Source organism: Aythya marila (assembly GCF_965140915.1).
Source record: "Aythya marila genome assembly, chromosome: 9".
Taxonomy (NCBI): domain Eukaryota; kingdom Metazoa; phylum Chordata; class Aves; order Anseriformes; family Anatidae; genus Aythya; species Aythya marila.
Genome location: NC_139050.1, coordinates 8,267,662 through 8,292,807, shown reverse-complemented (window position 1 = coordinate 8,292,807; position 25,146 = coordinate 8,267,662). Strand labels below are relative to the sequence as shown.

Genomic DNA, 25,146 nt, shown 5'->3' with positions numbered 1-25,146 from the left:
GTAAAAGATTTTATTATCCCACGGATGTTTCCTAAAAGGTAAGAGTCCTACCAGACAAAATATACAAAGCATTTTGTGTTTTCTTTCTAGACAACTGCATTCTCACCCTATGAAACAGCGAACGTGTCAGTTCATCGTAAAGAACCAGGGCTTGTCTTTACAGCTGCGGGATTGCACAGAGTTAGCATATTCAATGACCAGTTAATTCATGCAGAATCAGAAGGAAGGGGGAAAAGGTCTGTGTGCTCACCTGAGTGCAGGCTTAGGTGCCCAGAAACAAAGAGAAACACAGGGCTTAAATTTACCAGTTTGTGGTACTTCCACCAAGCAAACCAATTCTCTGACTTGCTCTTCATGCACTTCGCAAGGAAAGGCTAGGGCTGATAGCAAGTTATATTTGGAAAAACACAGCTGTACTATAAAAAAGCAAATACCTTCTGGCAGTAGGAAACTTTCCTTACCAACCTGCATGAAGTACATGCAGTTCTTCGTTTTACATCCAGCTTAAAGCAGGAGACCAACATCTCCTCCTATACCTGTTAAAATTTAATATTTATGGTCGACTCTACATTTATACGAAAAAATAAACTCTCAGCCTCTAAGGACATACTAATTCGTCTTGTTTTAGATGACTACTTTGAGATACTGTTTTGTTTTCATGTAACTAGCTCACAGTATTACTATTAGAAGTTTTACTCTAAAATATATTCACTTTTTGGTCCTGCTGAATTAATGATTGTACTTGCATTTACTTTATCCTTCCCCTTTCTAAAACAACAAGCTCATTTCAACAGATGAACAAGTCCAGATTTGCTGGAAACCAATTAACAAGAATGTGCCAAGCTGAACTTCATGCTGTTCTTTCAAGCCAAAAAACTGCCTGCATTTTAAGAACCTAATTAGTTTTAACTATATTTATGGATCAGAGGGAAGAATATTGAATTACTCTGCAATTCTTCTCTCCAATGATCAATAGAAATGCAATTTTGTTCACACAATTTCCCTGCAGCATATCGATGCACTGAATCTTTCCTTGTATCAATATCTGTACTACAACAATGCCCTCAGATGATGTGATGTACAGTAGGGCTACAGGAATTACTATCAAAACAGCCTTCATCGGAGGAGTTATACAAGAAAACTCCCTCTCAGCACAAACAAAAAAATCTGCTTCTGTACTCGCCAGTAACTACCAACTCTGCTGCTGACACCACTTTGCACACAGGCATGGCAGCCTCTTCTGCAGAGGAGAGACAGTAAGGCTATGCAGCCTTGCACGTGGCTACGCAGCCTCCCTGCTCTGTGGCCCCCAAGCAGCACTATGATCTCCATGTTGCTGCCACCCCACATCAGCCCCGCATACCCACCCTCCAGGGGCTCACCCCAGGGCACCCCACGCTGCTCCAAGGGGTGTGCCAAGCCATGCCAGGCTCAGGAGCAGACTGCCATGTGGCAAGGAGTACTAACAGGGGCAGCACTGGCAGGCTGCTTTCTCTGTTTCATAACCTGGCCTTCAGGAGGACAGCAAGCAGCAAGCTGGGAGTACCAAAGCACAGTTTGGGCAGAAATCTCCCTCTGCTGAGTTTTCCGAGTCACTGTTTGTAGCCTCACATCTGTTCTCTCCCTAAGGGCATCTGATTCCATATTTCTGGTAGTTACGTCAGCATCAAACTGGTAGCCCTCCTCCTGTCACACACCTTCTGTCCTGGTGCCAAGGCAGGTTCAGAACACTGCCAGCAGGAAATTGCTCAGCCAGGAAAAGAGCACCTGTTTCCAGCATCCTATTTCTTGGCCATCCCTTCTACCCCAAGCCTGCTCCCAAAAGAGATTTCCGTCCTGTGGCACGGAAGAGGCTGCATTCACTCCCAGGCTATCTGTGACCACTGTGTAAATTTAAGCCCAGTGAAATGTCTCAGGTAGGCAGGAGGGAGAAAAAGATAATCAGCTGTGAGGCCACGATGGACCCAAGAGGTTAGAGCTTCACAAGCAAGGGAAGGAGTAAAAATAAAAATTAAAAAAAAAGTAAGACACATTACCATGTCTAAAAAGAGGGCTGAGAGCATGTGTGTGCAAGCAAAGCCAAGGAAGGTTACAACAGGACAGCAGCCTCATGATTTTTTGCAGATAACAGTTTCAACCACAAAAGTGTTTTCAAAGTGACGAATACGATGACAGTTCCCAGCCTCACGTCGACTGATACCTACAAGGGAATAAAAGAGAGAGAGATGGGGAGAAAACTCAACAAATGTTAGTTTACAAGAGCTGCAGTAAGTGGGGGAAGGAAAGCAGATGGGATGCAACCACTGAACACTGAAATGCAGGAACAACACAGCCTGTATGAAAAGCAGCATAATCTGCTCTTTGGAAGAATAACCACATTATCTAGGCCTTAGCCCTGCAATAAGAGCTGCCATGAGCTGGAGAAGCCACAGGGAAACAGCTGATTTCAGCTGACAGCATCTCAGTGTTATCTCACAGACCAGAAAGCCTCACAAAACCAGCAGAAGTCACAGGCTGGTACAGAGCACAGCCCTGATTGCAGTCAAGGAAGGCTTAAAATCATCCTCCTCTGGCTGTTTGAATCATCGGGCGCACTGATCCTGCCATGGCTTCAGCCTCTCTGGAGAACAAGGCATGCTCCCCACGTCCTTAAGCTGTTTCAGGTGAGGCTTTAAATGTGCCAGTATCTGAAAACAAGTAACTACAGATACTGAAACTATGGAGTTTTTTGCAAGACATTAGCGTTTGTATGGAAGATACATACATAAGATTTCATGAAGTCATTTTAAGGTAGTCTATTGTTCCCTCCTCACAACTTTTTCCATATTATTGAGAGCTTAATTAATTAAAGGCAATTTGCAGACCTAATCTGCTCTGAATAGCTGCCACTGAAGCAGGTATCTACATTAGGGAAATTTTCCAGACCGTTCCCCACAGTACTGCTATTAGTTCAGCCCCAGGAGTCCACATGTAAATGAAGTGCTAGCTCCTGCAAGAGTCTTTATTAATGTTTCGATTAGGGTGAGAGACACAGCAATAGAAACACTTGCAGCAGCAGCCAGCACCCATTTGCAGCAGCACCATCACAGGCTGGGGTTCAGCTGAACTAAATGGGGAACACCTCAAAACAATCTGTGTGCTTACACCCGCAGGGAAACCTCCCCTTTTGCCACAAGGAGGCCAGCACAGCTGTTAGAGCAGAAGTAATGACTGGGATGAAGGGGGAAGGCGAGTTAGGGTGGCTGAAAGCTGCTGGGCTCTTACGTCTCCTGGCGCTCCGCCGCTTCAGCCGGTAGGTCTCCTTGCCGCTGCAGAGGCGGTAGATGAAGGAGCCGAGCTGCTCCATGTCATGGACGTGCTCCGTTGCGATCATCTCCTCCTGGATGATGTATGTCTGAGGCAGGTACGTCCCTTTCTGAAATGACAGTTTCCACGCACCAAAAAAAAAAAGCATGACCAGCGATCTGTTAACAAAGCCCTGGTTCACAGGGAGTGCCAACGATGGCCGCACCGGGGGGAACTCGCTGCCTGAAGGCTCCAGCTGCACTGAGCAAGGCTGGGTAACGTGCTCGCCTGTCCTTGCATTCAGCTCTCCCTTGCTACTAGCACAGGGCACGTGAAACAGATTAGCTTCAAAAGCTGAATACTCAGACAGGGGGTAAAGCCAGTGTAGGACTGACCCTGTTAGAAACTAAACCCAGTTTTACAGGAGGGCGTGCAAAGCTGTAACTCTAAGAGCATGGCAAACCCATCTGGGGGGGGATCCAGGCTCAGGTGAAACACCAGAAGCTCCACTGAAAATGTGGATTTTACTTCTACTTCAAAAGACAAAATCCCCCAGCCCCAGCCCTGCTGAGATTCCAACAGATTCCCAACTTTCCTGCAATTCCCCCTCCTGTGTGACCCATTCAGCACAGCCCCAGTGACCTCCTGCCCTGCCAGCCTGCAGTAATGGTCACGGAGACTAGCAACGACCACAGACACACACCCCATCTCCCTGCTGCTGAGGTTGAGGTGGCTTTGAAGACCAGGGTGGTAAGTGCGGTGCTTGGTAGGTGAAATGTAGGAGAGAGCCACCAGGAGCTACAAAAAAATGGGAGAGAGGAAATGGAGGAGCTGGGATGGAGCTCCCAGGGATGGAGGCCACCTCTTTTGCTGCAGGAAAGAGATCTGGCTCGGCAGCAAAGACTCTGCAAGCTGTGCCTGACCTCGTGAAGGCAGCAGAGTGGAGGGGCCCAGGTGCTCAGGGCATCTCACCACTGCCTGGGCACCACAAGGGCAATAGGGAGCTGTGCTACAAGTCCAGCTTGGGGTGGGGGCCACTTCTGAGCAAGCCACATGCTAACCAGGCCATGAAGCATAGACTCATTTATGGTCCCACTTGCTTAAGACGAGTCAAAGGAATAAAAGAATCAGCAGATCCGCAAAAAGGGACCAATATCAATACAAGCAGGGAAAAAAACAAGCAACAGCAGCACCATTTCAAACTTCATCTCTTCAATTTCCACAACAGGGCTGGTTATCTCCACAGAGACACACCTGGAAACACACTGCCCTAAGTTAGCGCCGTGCTGTTGGGCTGGCACAGCCTTCTGGATCAATAAAGCTCTCCTCCAGCGCTGGGGCACTAGGCTATTAGTGGAAGTCTGTATTACACCAACACAACAGTTCCACAAGAAATTCAATTATTGATTCTCAGCGGGAGAGTGCAGGAGAGGGCACATGATACGTGCAGTTACTGACACAAGCTGTCACATTAACGCGTGAGATTGGGGCTCAGGATTTGTCACATCCTTGACAAGGCAAGAGATCTTAGAAACAGACACACACGTGTGCAACCCACTATGTTCATTGTTTTAGATGTAAATAGCTGGGGGAGCTGAAATGGTCAGGAACTGTTGCTTCTCCATCACAGGACTGTGCAAAAAGTATGTTACCTTCAATTCTCTGCTAACGGTTTCAAGAAAAGTAGAGCTCTGAGCATCTCCATAGGGAAATTAGTCTTGGGCTCTACAAAAGATGTGGATCATCCATCATTTAACTGGGTCATCTCCAGCTTCCTGCTGCCGCACAGCGGGAGCATCCCTCCCTCCTCTTCTCTCGGATACTCACACAGCCCTGTTCACTGAGCCATTACACATATCCACATGTAAGCCTGCAAGAAGCAGCACAACTGCCATTTGCAGGCCAAAAGCTGAGAGAGGAGAGGCCCAGTAAGGCGTAGAGGTGACTGCAGGGCTGAAACCTGAGCAGGGTCTGGCACAGCTTTGGCTGCACGCAGCTGGGAGCCCAGAGCAGGCACAAGGCACGTGCAGCACAGGGCACCTCGTCAGGCAATGAAAAGGAGAAACATGCCCTCTCTGCCTGACACAGGCTGCTGCCACGGCTCACAGGATAATTCAGCTGGGAAGGGAGCACAGGAAGAGTCTGGTCCAACCTCCTGCTCAAAGCAGGGGCAGCTACGGGATCGGGCCAAGTTTCTCGAGGCTATATCCAGTCTTGGTTTTGTTTTTTACCCCTTGATGGAGGTAGCACAACCTCTGTGTGCAGCCTGTTCCCCTGCTTCACTGTCCTCACAATGAGAAGCTTCTTGTGAGCTCAAGAGCAAGCTAAGCGCTTGAAAACAGTGACTCTAAAGTGCACAGACAGATTGGACATGTGTCCGTCCCAATAATCAGTTATTTAAACCCACATCTGCTTTTACACTCTTTTTAAAGAATTAAGGTCATAATGGTCATGAGACCACTTTAACCATATTTTTATCCCCCTTTTTAATTCAATTTCTGATAAAGACAAAGCATCATTTTCACTTCCTGTAATTTTATAGCTGTTATTTTAGAACATGACCAGCATTTCCAACCTCCTAGTTTTCTGCTAAGGGTCTGCTCTTTTCCATTTCCTCTCTTTTCCATTTCCCTTTGCCCAAGGGACTGGTCACCTGCCACAGTGGCTGGTTTGGAGAGACGGTAAATAACCGTGTGTTGTGCCCCAGTGGTGTTCCCAGCACACTTAACAGATGGTCAGAGTGCACGAAATTGTGAGGACTGCTGAGAAACAAGCTGGGGGTTTGACATGTACGGGAGATCAGGCATCTCTCAAGCCCAGCCTTTCACCTCTCAGCTTAACCCTGCAAAGTTCATCACACTGCATGCAGCAGCACTGACTGAAGGGAATTAGAGAAAGACTTGCACTGTTTTTCTTCTACACGGGCTGTCTTGGAAGGGAGTTTGAGAGCTAAACTCAGTGCTTTGCTTTATCTTCTTCAGCCTTAAAAATCCTGTTGTTTCTTTTTTTTTTTTTTTTCCTGCTGTTAAGATTAAATAGCGCTCTATTTTAAGGCTGTTTTCAGTCACTGCAACACACCAGAACGGGCTTCTGAACTGAACAAAACTGCTGGTACTAGACCCAATTAATGCCTGCTGTGCGCAAAGCTGCATCAGACCAAGCGCTGTGCTTCAGCCCTCAGCATGGCGAGGGAAGCAGCACAGATTCCACCCCCAAAGGGGTAACAGCAGAAGGCCTGGTGCTCCCCGCAGGGTACCGAGAGCTCTGCAAATGGCAAAACGCAGCAGCAAGAGTGAGAAGAGGGTAATTTTCTCCCCACTTTGACTCCTATCAGTAAGCACCAGGGGAAAGGAATCTGCTGCTTCTCTGGGCTACCCTGGTCAGGTTCATCCATCATGCCAGTGTTACCGTGCTGTCTGCAGAATTAACATTTCAGCTACAGCCCCTGAAGCTTTCCCTCTACATGAGGACTCAGCTCTGTCAGAGCCAAGGCTTACTTCCACAGACACTGCTTTTTGTTTCCCAAGAGATTCTAACCAGCACCCAGGAGCAAACTCAAGGAAAGCACACAAAGTAAAGCAGTACTGCAGCTGTACCTTCACGTTAACCAGCAGCTCCCACAGGTTGCGTGGAGGCATCACGATAGTGGTGTTCAGCTCGATGACGTAGCATTTATCCAGCGTTATGTCATGATAAGCTGTCAGACCCTGTGTTCCAAGCAGAGAGATTAAGGAATTGAGCCCTTCTCAATAAAATATGGCTGTGAAAGTAGCTGAAAAGAGGCTGAAGTGAGGAGCAGGGCAAAAAAGCAAATCAGGAGCACTCCAGGCTGAAGCACCCTCAACCCGCCCTGGAGAAGCCCTTGGTTCTGCTCGTTGTCGGAAGCACTCCTGGTGAACATCAGTTTCCATTTCTCTTCTGCATTTTCCCTCCCCTCTCCATGCACTTCACCACCTCTCCTCACGTGGCTGCAGGCACCCGACTCGCCCCTGAAGGCTGTGCCAGCAGCTGTCCTGCATTTCCACCAGAAATACCCTCCAACCCCATGCCCAACACCAAGCCACACTGGCACATCCCACCAGCTCACAGGAAAGGCCCTCCTGCTGCCTCCTGACTTCAGCGAGCACCAACCTCCCACTGACATTAAACAGCCAAAAGAAAAATTCAGGGAAGACAGGAAATTCTTTTAAGCAACAAACCTGCCCAAGGACCTCCCTAGCAAGGCCTAACATGCAAGACGAGCAGGTTGGAAAAGCTCAGACAGGGCCCTGAGAAGGAGGAGAGCTCAAAAACAAGATCATCGTACAGATATGCGACAACAGTAATAGTGCTAGGCCATGAGAACTGTGCTGAAGCCCCCCAGCTCAGCTCCATGCTACGCTCAGAAAGAGCGCCTTACTCTCTGGAAATCATGGATGATATCTGCAGGGTCACTCCCCCCGAACTGTGGCACCGGGACATTGATCTGCTCGTAGTTCTCCTCGATGTAAATCTTGACGTCTTCATGCAGCTCCAGCTGCCCCTTGAACGGGGAGTACAGCGAGTCTTCGTAAAGGACGCCGCAGTGAAACACACTCTCGCGGGGAAGCTGTGGGGATGAGATCTGGTTGGAGACAGAACACACGTACACCCCACACCCCATTAATGACGAGAGCCAACACAGAAAAAAAAAGTCCCCAAACTGGGTAAAAATACTTATCAAACAAGCACATAAGAATATTTCAAAATCTGTTGGCAAAATTCTCGATGAAGGGAGCGCAAAACACCCTTGTGAAATGACCATGTCTCCCTTTCTGCTAGTGAAGTCCAAAGGGAAGAAAGGATCCCTTGTGGGATTTCATATGGAGCAATTCAGAAAGGTAAAACGTCTGTCAGTAGGCTCTTAAATTTCATGACTAGCCTGTTCAGATTCTTTTGTAGATAGAGATTCTGGCAACTGCATTTTTCTGTATAAGGCATGTAAGCTTAAAGCAAGCCAAGCATCACTTCTAAAGGCACTTGTAGCTCGTCTGTGGCAAATGCACCAAGACAGCATCAGGAGCTGCTGCCCTCTGGGACTCCAGAAGCACAAACTACAGGTAAGAGAGCTTCCCCAGGGTGAGCAATTAAGTCTGAGCACTAGCATCACGGAGACAAATTGCAGCCATCGGGGACCTGGAGCATAAAGGCTCCATCACCTTGGTCCCCGGACCATCTCTGACTATGTTGAAGGAGCTCTGCCATGTAATGGCACAAAAGCTTTCATTTGGTATCACAGGCAGGCAGTGGGGTAACAACAGGCAGCCCCAAATTGAGCAGCTGACATTTCCCAGTGCCACTCAGCACACATCGAGGGTAGGTTATCGACTGGTTGATGGACCAAACACTGTCCCTCACCCAGTGATAAACCAGCCCTCAACACCAGTGGCTGCCACCCAGTCATAAACAAATGCCTGCACCCAAATCCCTGCATATGGGCCCATCATATTCCTACTGGTGTGTGGGAGGGGTGAGCAACCCTACCGTTGCCACAGGGATTCCAGACCAGATATAAATGAGCACAGGTAATAAAGAATTGATGTATCTGAAAACAAGGACTGCAAATTAATTTGACAGCACGAACATGTATGGAGGAAGGAAGTGTATAAAAAGCCTGTATTGCTGAGTGGATAAGTGCTGGCTGCAGAGCTGAATGCAGCCGGCAGTCCTGGGAGAGCTCACTCACTAATAGCTGCTCCACAGCAGAATGAGGTCTTCAGTGCAAATCAATGCTCTGGGCTTTCTTAGCTAAACACTCAGCAAGCCACAGAGCTCAGCAGTTTCCTGCTTAAAAAGCAGCTCTACCGTGTCCCAGGCCCCACGCTCTGACCCTTGTTACTCAAATCCACAATGCTGCAAGCCCGGTGCCTCTACCAGGCCAGGCTATGCAGAGCCTGAATGAAGGAAAAGGTGCTGAATTTAACAGAGGCTGTAGGCCCACCTGCCACACCGTCTCCTGCTCACTTTTCTATTCACTGCTTGCTTTATTAATAGCAGCACCTATTTTTGTTATGCCTACAGTTTCTCTGTGCTAGAGCCTAAGAAAAAAGAACAACAAAACATTGCAAAAAGCTGTTTTGTCTTGCCTGTCCCCCCTGCTCTCTCCAGGGCCTGCTCAACCCTCACAGCCAGTCATGCTTGAAAGCTGGCTGACCGCAGACCACAGTAATGTTGGGTTCACAAAGCAGAACTTGCAGGATATTTTTATACAAGTTAAAAAACAAAACACAAAGGAGGAGAAAAGGAGGATTTCCAGAAGGCCCTTCCTGACGGTCAGGATGGAGGTGAGTCTGAACCCACTGCTTCAGACATGCCCATCTGCGGGGCCCAGAAACACTGGCTCCTGAATCACCACCACACAAAGGCAGAAACAGCAGCAGCAAACCAAAGGTTGAAGCAGCTTGTCTGCTTGCTCTGGGTCAAGGAGCCAGCAGCCCTTCCTCGCTCACCCATACCTGGGTGATGAAGAAGTATCTGTAGACATACATCGAAGCGAAGACCAAGCCAAGGAGCAGTACGAGGAGACCCATGGTCAGGTAGCACACCCCGCTGAGCGATGACCTCCGGCTCTGCACCGCAGGAGCCTGCTCCTCCTGCAAGGCAAAAATGAGAGCATCGGTCAGCTGCTGCAAGAGAGAGCAGAAAATCAGCAATATTTCATGTAGAGGCCATGCGTGAGCTTCTGAAGTGCAACTGAAGAACGAGGGCAGTGTCCTGTAACTTGACTTCACACCTAGCAGCACTCCAGCAAGAGTAAAACACTTTTTATGCATTTTCCTCTCTTGCCACCCTATATATATATATATATATATATATATACACATGTATATACACATATATAAGGATACGTGTGAACATACAAACACACATGTATGACCTGGTTCCTACAAACGGCTCAGAACAAAATCCAGCTTTGTTTCAGCAGTGATAAGGATCAATCAGAAAAAGGCTATCAGGAAGAAGGAACAGGGATGCAGAAGTTACAATTGGATGGCTGCTGGATAAAAGTACATTGCTTTTGTATTTTTACTCTTTTTTTGTTGTTGTTGTTGCTGATATACTGATACCGTTGCAGCATTCTTCAGGGGAAATTTTCGATGTGGAAACAACTGGTGAGAGAAGTACCTGCTGGTACCTCCCTGGTGGGGTGAGCCTACCCAAACAGCTGCGCTGATCGCCTCATTGTCAGGCAGACTCTGTCACACCTTCCAGGAACACGCAGGCTGGTCCGAGGATCAAAAGAAAAGATACCTGCTTTTTTCAGAGTGCTGTCTGACTGCAGGCAGGAGTCAGCTCACCCTGTTACACCCTTCAAACAGGAGGGCAGTGCGATGGCAGGGCTACCTCCTGGGAAGCATGCATCCCAGCCCACAAGGCTCTTGTTTTTCCTGCCAAAATAACTCTCTGAAAACTTAAGCAGGAGGATGTAAGGGCTTTCAGAAGCATACGAAAGAAATCCGTTCACAGATGCCCCAGTTTCCACCCAGAAAATTGGAAAGCTACCCTCAGATGAGCAAGCAGACAGAGGAGCGACGCCAGGGAGGGCTCCTGCAGCTCATCTCCCTCTCCACAGTCTGTGATCTGAGGCGTTTGATTAGAAAAACACTCTCACCATGGCTAGCTGGAGATTGATGCAAGCTGGAGGAACAGATTTGAAAGAAAACAACAGCCTCTCATGTCTGAGATGCATCACTAATACACCCATGACAACAGCAGAGGAGGAGGTAGCTTCTCCAGGGTAGTATGGCCAAGGCTCACAGGGTGGTAGTGCAGGAGCTGAAGCCCCAAGGCCTCTGACCAAAGAGCTCTAGGAAAGCTGCAGCTCTAGCACACCTCCAGAAGAAATTAATCTCTATTTATTTCCTCTTCATCCCAGCTTTGGAAAGACCTGTAGCAACTCTGCCAGCTCCCTTGAAGGATCAGTGTTTAACTAGGTTGTGGCCACTCCTCCAGCAAACAACAGGATGAGCGAACTAAAAAATAAAGCATCTGAAGTTCATCTCCTCTTATTCCCTCCCCCTCCTCCTACAGATGAGGGGTGGCAACTGTGACAAGCCATGAAGAAAAGAAAAATCAAATCACAATTCTGTTTAAAGGCTCTCTGCCATGAACTGCTCGGATGGGAAAGTCATGCTGTATGTCAAGTATTTCACAACAACAGATTTCCCCAGATACTTGCCATCAGAGAAGGCGTGCAGACACAGGGGGTGAAAAGGAACAAAAAGCTCTCCTGCTACTAACCACTGAAGCACAGCAGAGAAAACGCTTAATGCTCAGTAAGAGAAGCACATCCAAAAGGCGCCGGGTTCCCGTGATGGATAACGCGCTGGTTGCTGCCTCGAGGAGCTGCAAGTGCTCACTCCCCAGTGAGCCTGGGGAGAGGGTTGAGAGGAGCCCTCTAAAAAGAAAAAAATTGTCTGAAGAATGGCAGGGAGGGAAAAATAAGCCCTTGCTGGTTTGCCATTTGCTAAGCAGGTCTGTGCTCTTTGCACAGCCAGGAACACAGTGAGACATCTCAGCCCTCGCTGCAGTAGGAGATGGGTTTGGCTCCTTGCAAAGCCTTCGTGGCTTAGGGAGAATCACCTGAGCTTCGTATCTGGGAGAAGCTGGGAGAAGCTACTCAGGGCTTTGCCTTGGGAGAAGCTAGGAAATACCAAGGTGAAAAAAAAAAACCCCTCAAAGTATAAGAGAGAAAAAAACCAACTCAACAGTTACTTTTCTGATGGAGCATCAGTGAAGGCAATGAGGTTCAAAATGGTGTCATGCAGTCCGAGGGGAACAATTAACCACAGCCCTGCAATACAATGTGCAGAAATCACCAGCACAAACCTTCACTGAAATGTACTTCTCCTTCCAGACCTAAAGGCCACCGGCCTTTGTCACTATGCATGAGCCATAACTAAAAAGCAACCAACCACACATCAGCCGGCAGCTGAGCTTTGGGCTGGAGGCATTTCGGTGCCGAAGGAGCTCTGCCCAACCTGCTCTAGCAGCATTTCGTTTGAGATAAGGAAGCTTCACCAGGCTGGAAGAATCCAGGAGGCTTCTTCCCTAGGCCGCTCCCTCCCTGCGGTGCAGCACACGTCCTTTCCCACAGGACAGCCTCTCCCTGCCGCAGAAACGGGAATATTTCAAAAACAGAAAATTCATCGCAGTTGGTTTCCATCCATTCTTGCCGTAGGAATGCCTGGCTCCCCGGCATGGGAGCGGTTTTCCCTTATGCTGCCCTTGTTATAAAGGGAACCAGCCTGTCCCAGCAGCAAGCTGCAGGGAAGGCACCCTGCCGGGAAGGCCCGGGCCACCAGCGGGCCGACAGAAGGGCACGCCGTGCTCACGCAGCACTGGGGGTTTTGCAGATCTAGCAGCACTGCTGACCCTCTTCAATTTTGGCAGTGGGGACGTGAAACAAGACTCAGCAGCACAGTTCTCCTGGAGAGCAAAGAATGCCTTTGAGACACGTGTTTTCACTGAGGGCAAAAATCACAATATTAACACACAAAAGCACTAACAGAGCTCACCAGATGTTTAACATTTTGTCAGAATTCGTTAGCCAGATGCTCCTCTTGCAACAAGCCACCCCGCTGATCTTCTGCCTCAAGCACATACGGTTTCTTTTGGTCAAGAGAATCGGAAAGGCTGGGGTCAAAACCATCCCTGGGCAGAGGCAGGGACAGGTATTTCAGGGCAACAAGAGGGGGCCGTGGCCCGTGGCCTGTGTGTGGGAGTTGGCAGAGCTCCTTCCCCGTGTGGCCCGAGGGAAAGGCACAGCTCGCTCTTCCTCCATATGGGGAAAGCATCCATCTCTCAAGGAGAGCGCCTGCGTGCCTTGGTTTTCTGCCAGGCATTGTCCTGCTAATACTTCATCCCACCGGGCGAGAGACAGAGACAGCTCCAGCATGCGAGCTTGAATACCCAGATGTGCTGAGTCGGCTTCAGTGTGCAGGCGTGATCGCTTTGCAGATGCTCAGACCAGCACTCGGCAGCAGGCAGGACACTGGAATATAAAAAGGAATTCCTTTTCTTGGATAAAACAGGGTATTCGATACACTTCAGCGCCCTGCCAGCTTGCAGGGACAGAGCAGGAGCAGAGCACAGGCAGCAGATACCCAGACGGGAGGAGGTGAGGTTATGCTAGAGAGCGTTTGGTAGAGGAGGCTTGAAATTAGTCTGGGAACAAAAATATGTCCTAATTCAGTCTTTCAGGATTTTCTTCAGAATTTTAGGGCTTGCTGAGGACACGATAAAGAGAAACCATCGTGCCTGTGGGGGCACTGCCGAGGGCTCTCACAGCTGAGCAAAACCCCTCTGGCTCCCCAGCTCTGCAGGGATGGGGTCAAGAAGAGCCTGGGGTCAAGCTCCGAGCCAGGAGGTCAGCAGCAGCTCCAGCCCTCCATGGCCAGGGAAGGTGGCAGCCCGTGAGCATTTGCTCTGGGCTGGAAACTGCTCACTGCCTCTTGCTCCCAAGTGCCAGCGACTGGGCTTCAGCAGCACCTCGCCTGCTCTTCGCATCCCTCCCCAGCCCGCGCAGGGGACTGACATCCACACGGGAGTCTTCTTAAAGAAAGGCCTGTGCAGATGGGAGTGATGTGGCCTGGTATCTTCCATCTTCTTGAAGAACTTTAAAAATATATATATACAAGTCCTTGAAGGTCCTGGGCCACTGGAAACACAATCCTAGCGCAAGCTGATAGCAAAAACTTGATGAGGTGTCATCTTTGATATGCCTTACAAATACAGTACAGGCTTATGAAAAATAGGTACTTGATTCAATCTCTCCTCCTCACCAGCATCTTGCTGAAGATGACAAAGTGCGGAAATTAAAGGTGTCATGTCATGCCTTGCTCCTTCCTGACTCGCACACCGCCTCTGCAGGGATGGGCTCAGCTCATGCCCTTTTCCTGTTTCTTCAGCTTTTGAAGCAGCTCTGTCTGCCTCCCTTCGTCAGCCGCTGCCAGGAGATCAAAACAATATAGCAGCTTCTCCAGGAAAAGAGTTAAGGGCATGCAGCTTTTCAGAGCTTATCAGCTTTCTCTACTCCATTTCCCTCCAGAATGACATCTAATTACTTAGATAGAGAAACATCACAGCCATCACTTCTCTCAGTCTTTCCCCCTCTGGTTGCTCTAAGATTTGAGGCGTTCTTCCCCCATTTTTATGTAACTTGACATGAGTGTAAAATAAGCACATATATTTGTATCAATAACATAACATCCAAATAAGCCTAAAGCCAGATTTGCTTGTACACAGCTAGTTGATTAAAGGATGCATTTGTTGAGTTTTCCATGAACCATTTTCCCCTGCGTTTAGGAATCACACAGACTTCAAATCTTTCATGTTAGACATAGCAGGGCCTGATGAGCAGGAGACAAAGTTTGGCAAGTGTCTTAATACACACCCCCAACAGGCAAAGAAGCTTGGGGCGACTAAAAATAGTAGATGTGGTTTTGATGACTGACAAGTGAGGAGAGAAATATGATGCAGAGTAAATACTCAAAGGGATCCAGTTTTGAGAGGAGCTCTATCTGAAAGGCAGTAAAAAAATATCAGCCATCTCTAGGAGGCTGCTTGTTTTAAGGAAGTTGCCTGAGCTCTTGATGTGGAAGATGTGCTTACGTAATTACAGCCATTGACATGGGTAGTTGTGGCTTCCTCAAAGGAAGCATGCTCAAACCCTCAGAAATCCACATCAGAAAATCTAACTGATCTAGCTGGTTAGTACTTTTTGGCAACCAAAGGCCAAAATAGAAAAATGAAAAATAAGTTCAAGGTCTCTACCTACAGCATACAAAGTCCCATGTACGTGGTACTGCTTCACAGAATGTAAGGACCTGCAGTTAAAACACCTCCACTGACTTCAGACTGAGAAAATCAGAGCTGACTGCTGGTAAACTGCAGTGCTGCCACAGTAGGTATCAGCTGATAGGGACCAACCTGTCGCCAGATCTGGCTTTGAGCATCAAAACGTCTCAGGAAAGTGAACCCCACCAAAGCAGCCTGTTCTTCCTGCAAGCAAAGCAAAGTCACCCTGCAGGCAGCACCCCTCATGCAGCTGCTGGGCACTTTCTGCCGCTGTCTCACACGGTAAGCAGTAGAGTTTGGTGGGACAAGGAGACGTAGACCTGCCTCCCAGAGACAACTGCTCCCACGTGGAGACACTCAGACCCAGAGCGGCTAGTGCTGAGCAGCTCCCAGGAATGAGCAGAGCAAGCAGGAATGGTTGGCCAGGGCTTGGGACTGGAGTCAAGCCCTGACCAAGCCAGAGCCTGGAGAAAGGAAAGGGAGAGACAATGTACAAGGAAAGGAAGGTGGAAGACAAGAAGGGAGAGAGGGTCAAAGAGGTATATCATCGCAGCAAAGGTAATTTGCATCCTGTATGCATGTAAGCATCTCTCATGTCCCAAAAAGGGCTTCTCTGCCAGATGACCTCCCCAAAATTTTTTTAAAAAATTATTAAAGAGACTCTTGTCTTCAAAAGCATTTATGCTTGGAGGGAGGAGAGGGAGTGAAGTGAGGAGAAATACCAGGTGACACTATGTGGAGATCAGTGCCCTGGAAGAGAACCACAGGGGTCAGTGTGCAGCACCAGAAGTGGCAGCTCTGAACAATCCTGGGACCTGGAACAGAACAGAACAGGACGCCCCTTACAGACTGACGGGCCCTCCCGAGACTTTAGATCAGAAAAGAAAATAGCGTGTGCATGCATACACACACACACACGTATATATATGGCACACAGTTTCCAAGGCAACTTCTGCATGCTGTATTTGAGCAGTGCTTGTGCAGGGCCATGCAGCAGCATTCCCACAGAGAACACAACTGATGCCTGAAAACCAGAGGGGGATAAAAAAAAAAAAAAAAAGAAAGGCTGTAATTAAGAGACTATCACAGCTGAAGGCAAAAAGGTTGCAATAAATGAATCTAATCACATCTTTAAACGATACCACCGCACATGACTAGCAACAAAGCCACCTGCCTCAGGAGTCACTCTGCAGCACTGGAAATTAGAATATCAAAAACAACCACTGGCTAATTAAAAACCACACTGTTGTTGCTATACGACAAAGCCAGTAGGATGTTAAAAATGCAGCCTAGCATGTGAGAGCTCCTAAGCACCCAGCGATCATATTTTCCTTCTCCTCCCTCAGCAAGAGAGACATAAACCTTCTCTTTTCACCCTTTTCCATCTGATTTTTGAAGTAAGGGGCTGTTTATTCTCCCCTCTTTGCGCAGGGGTGAGGAATTCATTTCTCTGTATTTTATTTTTTGGCAGAGGCACCACAACTTCCAGCTGGAGGTTTTCCAGCCTCCCTCTTCTATTTCCTGGGAGTAAAACCATTCAGGGCATTAGCAGAGCCAACAAAGCCTGTTGTAAAAACAAGGCTGTTCTTACAAGGCACTTAGCTAGAGACCCAAGTGTCACACTGAAGCGACAGGCAGACAGAGCAAAAATAAACAGTGGTGACAAAGAGGCAAAAAATGTCCCAACCTGTTTAACAGTCTGACTGCCGAAATATGGATTTGGGTAAACACAGCCTGATTTCCAGAGATCAACAGGAGCTGCAGCCGCTCATGGTGACACTGGGGAAAGCCAGCCCTGCGTCACTGAGCCGCGGCAGCATCCCCAGCAGCCCTGCCGCTGCAGCCTCTGGGGCACCTCAGCACACCTCACCTGGGAGCAGGGAGGAGCAAGCACGGCCAGGTGAAAGCCAGGAGTGAGGAGTTAAAGAGAAGGGGATTTTCCTCAGGAGCAGAAAACAGGCAAAGCTTTGGCACTGGGTCTAAAACCTAACCAGAGTAATTAAAGACAAAAGGCAGCTCAAGCAAGAGTGAAGCAGAGGGCTGCTTTAGGAGTACAGAAAGCTCGTAAATCCAGGGGTTGGCAGAGTTAAAGAGAGAGACTTGATTCAAAGGTGAAGACACATGCAGGTGGGCCAACACCTGACTCCTTCTAAGACCTCTGAAAAACATTGAGAAACTGAGACCAGGAGGTGCCAACAGCTTTCAGCTTGTTCTCAGCATAGCTGGGCCTTCCTCCTCCTCGCCCACGAAGGCAGCCTGCTGGCTGCCAGCTGGGACGTGCAGCTGTGGGGGACGCAGGCCACGAGCCTGGCCGCCGCCATGTCGGCATGGCTCTGCCCCCTCCCATCACCCGCACACCGCGGGAAGCGCCTCTGCCTTGGGGCTCGCTGCACTCAGGGAACAGCTCTTGGGGATTATTACAAAGGGTTAGTCTCATGTGTATGCTCAGGCTGGTGCCAAGTGGGTATAAAATCCAAGTCTGCGGAGTAAGACACCTCCTAACGCGCCACACATGCCGCCAAAGCGAGGAGCCGCCACACGGCCGGACAGCGGGCCCACGCGCTCGTGTGGACAGGCTTCCATCCTGACAGCCACATACTCAGCACTTCCCACACTAACATTGTACAGCTGCTCCAACATAAAACAAGCAGGGGGAGACAACCATGAGCAAATTAGCCATTTTGGATGTCACCAAAGGCAAGCTAAACCCTGCTACCTGGTTGGGACAAATTAAGCCATGTCTGTCCCTGGTTATCTACCTCAGTCTCCAGCTGGAGGTGGCTGATTCTCAAGAAAGGGCAGCAGAAAGGAAGACGTGGCTGTGCCCAAGATGCTTATGAGCTGGACCAGCTGAACACAGTAACAAAGAACTGGATTTCAGGTTACAACACTTACCGTACCCTGAAAATCAGTGTCACAACATGAAATGAAATTACAGCTCCCTTTCGGAGTGCTCACCTCTTCCCCCCAGAGCAGCATAGGAAAATCCTGACAGTCAGTCCTACACTTGAAAATTCACCACAAAGACATGGTGCCTAGTTTAACAATAGCAAGAGAGAGAGAAGAAAAATTTGCCCTTCTCAGCTTTATTGTTTAATCTGACTTCAGTGGGTGGCCACAGCAGCAAGGAAGAAAACTCTGCAAAGTATATCTAAAGGGATGTGTTAAACAAACAACAACAACAAAAAAGCAAAAAAACAGCCCCTACCTCACTGTCCTCCCTCAAAAGGTAACACTGGTATTAAATATATATGTTTATGTTCTCACACATCAACTGGGAAGAAAACACCAACTCAGAAGTGAAAATGCATTTTCCACCTCCTGTAAACCCATTAATAAGCAAAGATTCGGTAGCACAAAAGCAGGAATCGCAAATACACATGCAAGAGCAACCCCTTCTTTAGAAGTTGTCTCTCCAGCTGTGCAGTTAGTGCTTGCTGCTGTACAGGAGAGCAGTGATACACAACAACTACCAGCAGACTACAGCAGTACAGTATTTTTACGTGCAGCTTATACAGAGAAGCTGCCACTTGCTTGCATTTGGCAAATGTTCATTTGTTCCTTTCAAATCTGCTTCTTTTCAAAGATGTTTCTTAGTTTTCTGTGTTTTTTTTCCAAAGACTTGACTGTGCCCAAAACAGGTAAGCACAACAGCTTCTTTCCACACCAAGAGCACCTACATGCAAAGCTGAGCTGGCTTCGGCTCTCTTCTAGCTTTGGGAGAATACACATCTCGAGATGGAGACTACATGTTTCTCCATCTGCAGCTCTACAGTCTACACGTCTTTGGTGAAAGAGAGCTCTGTGTTTCCAAATTCAGTCCCATTTATAACTTTTCTGCTAGAAGCAGTTATTCCCTCTCTTAATCTCCCCTTCCAGTTTTAGCCAGATCCTTTGTCATGCTCAGCTGGATTATCAAATATTAATGCCTGGAGTCTCACATTTCACTACAGCAGATCCTGTAGGGGTCCAGAGATGTATTTCCAATTCAGTCCCCACCACCCCCAAACCATGGCAAAGAGAGATGAAGCGACAACAATACTTTCAGCCCACGTGGATCCAGGAGGGCTTGGGAAAGGCCAGGAATATCCCAAGACACCAGGGTGCAAGCTGGGGCAGCCCCGCTGCAAGGAGGCTGAGAAACCCCACTAGATAGTTGGGTTGATGTACGGCCTACAGAGAGACCACACAGACAGACAGAAGGGTTGGAGGGCTCCTGCTGTGGGCAGCAAACCAGTCCCTGTGAGCAGCATTTTCTGCCTCCCAGACTAACAGGAAGGGCCCACCAAAAGGAAGAGTCTCAGGGAATGCAGATGAGATGAAAGGCATTAAATCAAAGCTATCTGTGACTGAAGCCAACAGTGAAACATCAATCACACCCACAGGGCATTGCTGTGTGCATCCTGGAAAGCCCCTCAAACCCTCGCGCTTTGACCTGCTGCCAAGGTGTTCCCATGGGCTCGACAGTATCTGCAGGCAGGGAGAGCTCTGCCCACCCTCCTGCCTCGGTCACCAAGCCCTCTGCTCCCACCAGGCAAAGCTAGCAGCCAGGGCCTGAGCAAAAATACTGTCCTTCCCTCCACATTCACCTTCCCAGCAAGCAGAAGATGAAGGACTGCATGCACTGTCTCAGCACAGCCTTTTCCAGACTCACAACAACAGGTTTGGCTTTCTGCTTCCTCTCCCCAAAGCTTTAAGCATGCCCTGACGCACACAGACATCTCATCCTCAGCAAAGTGCCCTGGTCCCCACGGGCCCCGAGCCTGTGGTGTTGTGCTTGCTGTGAGAGATGCTGCCCTTGGGTCGGCAGGGAGGCACGTTCAGCAGGGGTCTTGGCACGGAGCTGAGCAGCTGGTCTGTTACGTACGGAACGAGGGGGGTGAGAGAACTCTCTTCCCTCCAGCTCTTATCATTCACCCCTCACGAAGCAGAAGACTTTAATGAAATACAATGAATCACAAACACATGGAGCGTGTATCCCAGAGCATTTAATGATACAGCAGATATATGTATTTCCACTCCAGACTCTAAATCTGGAGTTCAATTAAAACTCACTGAATACTATTTTGCATCCAAGAAAATATTTTCCAATAAATACAACAAATTATTTTACTGACTGCATAACCTCAGACTGCCGTCTGCTTGAGGCTGCTATGTCCTCCCAGCTTCTACTAATGGCAGCAGGACAGTTTCTGGTATAAGCCCTTAAAATGTTGCAGTTGCCTCAAAATCACATGGATTTTCTGGCTGAGTCCAGATTGCACGTTCTTTCCAATTCAAAGGGAGCTGCACAGCAGAGAAACACAAGGCTCATCACGTGCAAGCTTGCTGTCAGGGCTCCTCACCTACCACTTTTCAGGACACGTTAGTACCACAGACATCTTCCTGCCTGCCGCATCTTTGCATTTACGAAGCACCTGCCAAAATTCACAGGCTGTGGAAGCTGCCGCTGAATCATTTCCCAGCTCCCGCTCCTATCATTGGGATTGAAGTTGTGAGATCAAAGAGGAAAGGAATGCAGAGCATCTTGTTTGCATGTCACCAATGCCATTTTGCTGCGAGGCAGCTAGAGCGAGGCACACACAGACAGGAATTATTGGCAGCAGGAGAGAGCATGGCTAGAAAGCCTGACTCCTGAGAGATCAGCCTCGCAGGTCAGATGTTTCACAGAGCAACACCCTCTCGGTCCAGCTCTGCGCAAACTACACCCAAAAGACCACTACTGAAGAAACCAGAGGCATAAATACCCTGAAAAATAACATCAGGAGGGGGCCACCTTGTCAGTGGCTGTGCTCCCCGAACACCCTCCTGTTACACCAACTCACCGCAACCTGCTCCTGCTCTGCTGTCATGCTCTGATGCTGATTTCCTCACAAGCCCATTTGCTGGAATTAAGAAACTGTTGAAAAGCCTTTGTTTTAAATTCATATTTTTACATTCCTCTGTAGCTCTTGTGGGCTTAAAAGAACAACACAGTGCTCCCCAGGAGTCAGAGAAACGCTCAAGGAAATGACAAGAACCCCAAATATATAATTTGCTACTTAAAACAATTCCATTCATCCAGCAGGACCTGAATCAGGGTAATTTTGATTGCTGGGATCTGGCAGCACTCACAATGGAAATAAGCTACTGCTACTTTTATTTTTATTTTTTTAATTTTACTGGTTTTAAACTGCTGTTTGCACACTGCTTGTGAGAAGGAGCCAGATCCTGCCTGAGCTTGTGCAGGATCAGCAGAAAGACCAAGTTCCCAGCTGCGGGGAGCTGGTTTGTTGGCTGCGTGAGCTCGAGGTCCAGCGTGACATTCAACTTTCAGGCTGCCTTTTCAGAGCTTGACATCAAAGGTGGGAAGAAACCTACCACCTTCTTTTGTTCGTAACAAGAAAAGACCAAGTCTGGAAATCACTGAGAGAACACAGTTGGCCACGTTCCCCATTACAGGTCTCCAGAGAGCTTCTAGGAGCTACATTAATAGGTGCAACGGCGACAGACTGAGCACATTCAGACCCTGACAGCACAGGCAAGCGTGCTGAAGCACACCAGCGCGTGATGGGAGAGGTCGCTGTGATGGAGGTGACTCCCTGAACCCTGCCTACAGCTGAGCAGCCTGCTGGCAATCCTACAATTGGCTCTCTGGGGCAGGTAACTGCTGCTCCCCTGGCAAGGGGCATGAGGAGGAATGCTCTGTGGTACTGCAGCAACACAGCACAGCCACAGCCCCTCCTGGGGATTTTGGGTCAGTGAGATACTGGGGCTCTGTAAATGATCAAACCGCGTGCGTAGTGTGAAGCATTTAAGAGGAATCCAGAAGTGCTGTTTAAACCTCATCCTCTGATATCAAATCTCTGGAACAAGACGGACTTGGCCCAGCTCTCTGGTCGGAGTCTTCACCCTTACCCAAAGCATTGCCTACCCTGGCAGGTCTGACCTCCCAGAGGAGCTTGGCAGCTGGGGGTTACCGGCAGGAGAGACCTTCCAGAAATGCTCAGCCCTGGCCGGGCAGGACAGCGGCCACACCATCCAGCAGCGACCGCTCCCTCCTGGAGAGGGGCACCAGCCACACATGGCTGGGGCTGGAGGGGTTCCTGCCCTGGGCCTCGGCCGCTCTCAGCATCTGCTGGGGCTGCCCTGATGCCTCTGCCCCTTGTCCTCTCTGACACCCCCTGCCTGAAGCCAGCAAACCCAACTTCTGCTCATCAATTCCCACCCCGGAGCCTGCAAAGCATCCAAAGAGAGCTGCCTGCGCTCTCAGCCCTTGCATCTCATCCTGCTCCAGCACCAGCCGCCACGTTCCCATCACCTCCTCTCCATGCCAACCCTCAGCCTCCCGAGCTGTTACGGCGTGAAACCCGGCTGTGACCGCCAGACCCCAACCACATTCCCCCAAGCAGAACCCCGGACCGGAGGGACGCGCCCCGATGCCCCTCATCCACGAAGCCTCTCAGCTTCACACCGTCCCCTCCCCACCCTCCGGGACCTCCCCAAGCACCCGCACGCCACCACCACCCTCAGCGCGCCCCTCGGAGCAAACCCCAAACTCGGGAGGGGCGTAGATCAGACCCTGACCTGCCGAGCCGGGGGGCTCCCCGAACAGCAAAGCGTTCCCGAGGCCACCCACCGCCCCCGGCTCCCCGCAGCCCCCCGCACTCACGGTGCCCGGCGGCAGCAGCACGGCGCCCGGCGCCCCATCGCCCCCCGCCGCCTTCTCCTTCTCCTGCTCGGGCTTGAGCGCCGCGGGCGGCTGCTGGACGCCGATCTTCACCATGGCCCCGCCGCCGCCGCCGCCGCCGCTGTCGGCACCGCCCCGGGGAGGCGCCGGCACCGCCCGCAGCCCCGCGCCCAGCCCGCCCCGGCTCCCCCCCCCCGGTCCTTTCCTTCCCTCCCTCGGCCCCCCCCAGGCTGGGAGCTTCGGCCCAAAGCTTCGTGAGATGCTCGGTGCGGTGCAGACCGCCCCGGGGAGCCGGCCCCTGCCCCGCTGGAGTCCTGCTGGTGTGATCCCAGCGCTGGTGGCAGCCTCGGGCAGGGGATGCCACCGCAGAGCAGAGGGGACACGACGCCACCAGCCAGGTGCACCCGCAGGAACCCCGTGGAAGAGGCAGAAGTGCAAGGGCAGGGGGCACCTGCCCTCATTTCCTTCAAACTTGGCCGGTTTCTTCCCCCCGCTGCTGACCGCAGGTGCCCCTGAGGCTGGGTCAGCCCTGTGCAGAGGCTGCAGGAAAGGGACGCGAAGGGAAGGCGCAGGGAGAGGGGGGCACTTGGGGAAAGCTGGGGGAACACAGCTGCCCTGGCCTCAACCTGGTCTCGACCCCAGAAAGCAGAAAACAGATGGATCATCTTTGTCATGGGGACAATAATCTGAAAAAAAAAAAAAAAAGCAGAGCATGGCACGCAGAAGAGAAGGGGGAGAGGGAGTAGAGAGCTGCTGTTGTGCCGCCGATGCTGGCCTGGTGCCGTTTGGCTGCATTTAGGGAGCAGCAGGGAGCAGAGCTGCCCGGGAGGGCTGCGGATGCACAGGCTCTCTGAGCTGCAGAAACAGCGGGGCGCTACCTGGCTGGATGCAGGGCTCACTGAGGCACTCGCACAGCAAGGAGCAAAGAACAAACGCTGACAGTTTTGTTAAGGCGATAAAATTAGGAGAAAAAAATAAAAACAACAAACATAAAATCTTCATCAAACCCCTCTCGGCCTCCCAGGCAGACACAGGTAGTAAGGAATGCAGCGAACTGTCAGTGGTAAAACACAGAAATACCCTACATCGATTTTGTCCACTTAACCATAGTATTTATTTATAATAAAAGTCATTATAGGCATTTTTCTTTCAATCCAGAAGGATTCATTATATGACTGAGTGTTTTACATCATATTACAAACTAACCCATTGACAAATTAGTGCTAAATTTTGTTTGCAAAAGCCATCTTTGGCAAGGATTCAAAGTTGACTCACACCACTAGCACACAGTGCTGACTTGTCATTGTCCAATATTTAGAACCATTAATCCTCCCCGCACCCCACTGCGTGGGTACAGCTTGCATCAGGATTGCAAGTTTCAGCTCACGCAGAGATAAGGGGCAGACTGAGACAGTATGGTCCCGAGCTTCTGCCGACAGGAGCACTTCCAGCCACATCCAGACACTGAACATGCAGAACACGAGACACCGATGGCTAACTGCAGTAATAATGCTTATCTTAAATGACACTGCTTGCAGCTCCAGGGCAAGGAAGTGTCCAGAACGGAAGCAGAGGGGCAGAAATTCCTCCTGTGCCTTACTCTACAAAATCTACCAGCTTATCCTGCTTTCTACTACATTCACAACTGCTGGGCATAGACTTGGCCCTACCTTAAAAAAAATATATTATAATAATAATAAAAGTTGTTTTAGCTCTGCTCTTCCTGGCATACAGCTTTCTGTACGAGAAACGCTACCGTACCTCATTTTTCTCCCATCCAAGAGTCCACAGAGCACTCTGCTCTCATCAATGAGAAAAGACACAAACCCAGGATGCCAGCTGGGGGAATAGGGACGGAAATCTCTCAATACTTCTGGTAAGCAGCAGAGAAAGCTTGACACACAAATCTTTAGTTTCAAGGCAGAAGGTGTAGAAAATTGGGTTTTCTTCCTTCCATTTGCAGCAAATACACCTCCAACTCCCATCCCCCGTCAGTCACTCGGTCAGGCTGGTGGGAAAAGCCTGCAGGCAGGGGGGCAAAGAATGCTCAAGTAATATTTGGGTCGTTTGTGAAAGAAACAGAGAAATAAGCACAAGTCCTCTGACATTCACCAGGGATCCTGATGGAACTTGCCTATTGATTTTAGCAGAGGGAAACAAAATAAAAGGCAGCATCGCCCCATGCCAAGGCAGCAGCAGAGCACCAGGAAGATGTGGCAGTGGCTCTTCCCTTTCCATGCAAGTCAGGTGCTGGCCTGCCATGGACTGAATCAACCCGGGCCTTTCTCTGGAGTAAAACAATTAATTTCCTCTTTTAAATGGAAAGTAGTATTGATTAAATCCACGAGACTGACACCAGAGCGTGTGTGTCAGGG

At 49.6% G+C, this 25,146-nt stretch overlaps 1 protein-coding gene across 2 annotated transcripts; it reads right to left on the bottom strand.

Moving 5' to 3' along the window:
* ITM2C (integral membrane protein 2C) lies at positions 1-22,878 on the bottom strand. 2 transcript variants are annotated; one of them, XM_082767663.1, is made up of 6 exons: positions 22,754-22,878; positions 9,759-9,896; positions 7,685-7,888; positions 6,882-6,992; positions 3,265-3,415; positions 1-2,200 (listed from the first exon to the last, which is right to left on the bottom strand). In XM_082767663.1, exons 1-6 carry the CDS (start codon positions 22,865-22,867, stop codon positions 2,109-2,111), a joined length of 810 nt encoding a protein of 269 aa, XP_082623789.1. In that variant the 5' UTR covers positions 22,868-22,878; the 3' UTR covers positions 1-2,108. The 2 variants fall into 2 exon arrangements, with proteins under 2 accessions (XP_082623789.1, XP_082623790.1); XM_082767664.1 differs by having other exon boundaries at positions 7,685-7,873.
* Positions 22,879-25,146: the final 2,268 nt, after the last annotated feature.